The sequence below is a fragment of the Ricinus communis genome, chromosome 9, assembly GCF_019578655.1.
Source record: "Ricinus communis isolate WT05 ecotype wild-type chromosome 9, ASM1957865v1, whole genome shotgun sequence".
Classification (NCBI taxonomy): Eukaryota; Viridiplantae; Streptophyta; class Magnoliopsida; order Malpighiales; family Euphorbiaceae; genus Ricinus; species Ricinus communis.
The window spans coordinates 24907639-24910325 of record NC_063264.1 but is presented as its reverse complement, the minus strand read 5'-3'; the positions used below and the strand labels follow the sequence as shown (position 1 = coordinate 24910325).

The window sequence follows — 2687 nt, the reverse complement described above, 5'->3', positions numbered from 1 at the left end:
GATATCAACCACAAACTGATCCTCTCCTATGTTCACTTGGAACTTGCCACCAACAACAGGTTTGCAAGTATATAATCTGCTATTGTACTTGATTTCTTCAAGCTTAGTTCTAATTCTAGGTGTGATGGAGTCAGTTAAACCACTAGCATGCATCAACTTACTGTGCATTCTCTCCATTAATGCATATCTAATCTCTTCTAGCATGTCTATAATGGTCATACTCCTAAACTTCACAATGTAACCATTGAAGATTTTACTGACATTGTTATCAATCATATCACACTTAGGAAGCTCAGAAATAAATTACTTACAAAATTTGGATGGATCCCTTTGTAAAAAATTGTTATAGGCAGCTTAATTCTCTACTTTAATTTGATCAATGACTTCCTTATAAGCAGCTTCATAAGTACTTCTAGCTGCACTCCAAAACATATTTTTTAAAACTTGCCCCTTAAACTCCTTCTTCCAATTATAATAAACATGCCTAACACAATTCCTATATTCAGCAAAAGGTGCTAGGTTCTTTATAGCATTAGTAAGACCCTGCGCAATAAAGCAAATATAATTATTAAGCAAATACAAATATAAAGTAAACAATAATTAAAACAGTCAAGAAAAAACACCTTTTGTTGGTCTGATATAAGGGTCCACCCTAAACCATCTGTAATTTGCAGCTCCTCTAAAATAATGGTTAAAAATCAAGTCCAAAAGTACTCATTTTCACATTTAACTACAGCCCAAAAGATGGGGAACATTTGATTGTTCCCATCTTTAGCAACTGCACATAATAATGCCCCTCCTAAAAAAGTTTTCAAAAAACACCTATCAAATCCAATAATGGGCCTGCAACCCTTCAAAAACCCTTTCCTCAAGGAACTAAAGCCTATGAAGAACCCTTTAAAAGTGTAGTCTTCATCAAGGAGGAAATCAAATCTGCCTTTTTTATCCACCCAAAGCAATTCAGTTTTATAGCCTCTTAACTTAGCATAATGTTCTTGTACAGACCCTTTTAGAATATTAAATGCTTTCCATTTTGCCCTATAGCACTTTGTTATTGACACTTGAACACAGAACTTATCAAGTAAGTCATCCTCCAAGTCTTTCATACTCCAATTGCCATTTTTTCTGAATCCATGTATATATTCCTTAGCTATCCATTCAGAGGTAGCTTGCCTATTTTCCATCTCCTTAGGGCACCTATGCTCACCAGCATATGTCTTAATAGCAAAGGTATGCTCTTTTTTAATCATGCTTCCATACAGTGTCCATGGGCATTCCTTGTCACATCTCATTTGAAGTTGGTACTTGCTGCTTCTAATCACCTGCACATTGTGACCATTAATAATTGCCCATTTATAAACTGCAGCTTTGCACTGATGTGCATCTTCAAATCACATTCCAAGAACCAGCTGTAAATACTTATGATCACATCTGGGATCATATACAACCTGCCTTCTCCTCTTTCTTGAAGCCTCTTCAATGTCATCCTCATCAGTACTGTCTGAATTCACATCCCCATCAGAGTCTTCGTATTCACTTACAAAGCCAGATGCTTCATGTCCAACATTTTATGCCCTAGTAGTGCCATCAGTAGATGATCTTTTGAACTGCAAACCAGTGTTGCCATGTAATCTGTCAGCAAGCTCATCAACAGGCACATAATTCTTATACTTTGTTGTCCTTTTCCTTGCTTCCACATACTCATCATCATCTGACAGTTCATTATCATTTAGTCCATCATTTATGTCACTCTCATCAACTGGTAAGTACTTAGGATCCTCTTCTGATTCTACTTACTGTTGCAATTGCTCACTATGTTCAACACTGACATCAAACACAATTTCATCTAAATCATCTAAATTGTCACTCACATCCTCAGTTTCATCTAAATCATCAGTCTCACTCTCATCAACTGGTAAGTAGTCAGGATCTTCTTCTGATTCTACTTCCTGCTGCAATTGCTCATTATGTTCAACACTGACATCAAATACAGTTTCATCTAAATTGTCACTCTCATCCTTAGTTTCATGTACACCTTTTGATTTTCACTAATACAACTAACACCACCATTTTTTCCATGATTAGATTGACTTGTGCCACCAGGCAATGCTACTTGTCCTTTCTCTCCTTCGACATAGACTTGTAATATTTCATTGCCTTCATCTATATACTTAAACATATCCATTAAACCTCTATCATCCACCATTTCCTTTAACCCATCATTCAAACAGATGATGGAATCTTATAAGAAATCTCTGCCCCATAATACCTTAGTTTTTCTACTTCATCAAGTATGTCCAAATATCCTATCCTATCTGGGTCTAATACATGTTTAGGCAAAATATCTCCACCTACATAAACCACATTCCCACAAACAGATGCAAAACGCTCACCATAGTTTATATATACAGAAAAGCTGTCAGACATTCTGTTGAAAGAGTGCATGAGTTAATATTTCAACAAGACAAACACAATACTTACATGAATAAGACCCTACAGACCATGACAAACTCAAATAAATAAATACGAAAATTACAGTAAACTCAAATACATTTTGAGAAACCTGAAAGTGCAGTAATAAAAAATTGATTAATGCCCTACCCCACACATATCGTACTAATCTTGTTAATGTAAAACTTTCTTAGAATAAGCCATTAACAATGTAATAACTTACTTGTCCTTTTCCA

At 35.4% G+C, this 2687-nt stretch overlaps 1 protein-coding gene across 1 annotated transcript; it reads right to left on the bottom strand.

Annotated features, from left to right (window-relative positions):
* Window positions 1-354: 354 nt before the first annotated feature.
* Window positions 355-2206, bottom strand: LOC125371226. Its single transcript, XM_048379764.1, has 6 exons — window positions 2036-2206; window positions 1814-1952; window positions 1616-1711; window positions 1407-1525; window positions 735-1322; window positions 355-543 (listed from the first exon to the last, which is right to left on the bottom strand). Exons 1-6 carry the CDS (start codon window positions 2204-2206, stop codon window positions 355-357), a joined length of 1302 nt encoding a protein of 433 aa, XP_048235721.1.
* Window positions 2207-2687: the final 481 nt, after the last annotated feature.

Excerpts from the sequence above, each read along its gene's own strand:
- LOC125371226 (XM_048379764.1), bottom strand. The coding sequence starts at position 2,206 with ATGGTGGATGATAGAGGTTTAATGGATATGTTTAAGTATATAGATGAA. Across the intron at positions 1,953-2,035 it reads GTATTAGTGAAAATCAAAAG|CAGGAAGTAGAATCAGAAGA; the intron begins GTGTACATGAAA and ends GAGCAATTGCAG. Across the intron at positions 1,712-1,813 it reads TGATGTCAGTGTTGAACATA|ATGATGATGAGTATGTGGAA; the intron begins GTGAGCAATTGC and ends ATGAACTGTCAG.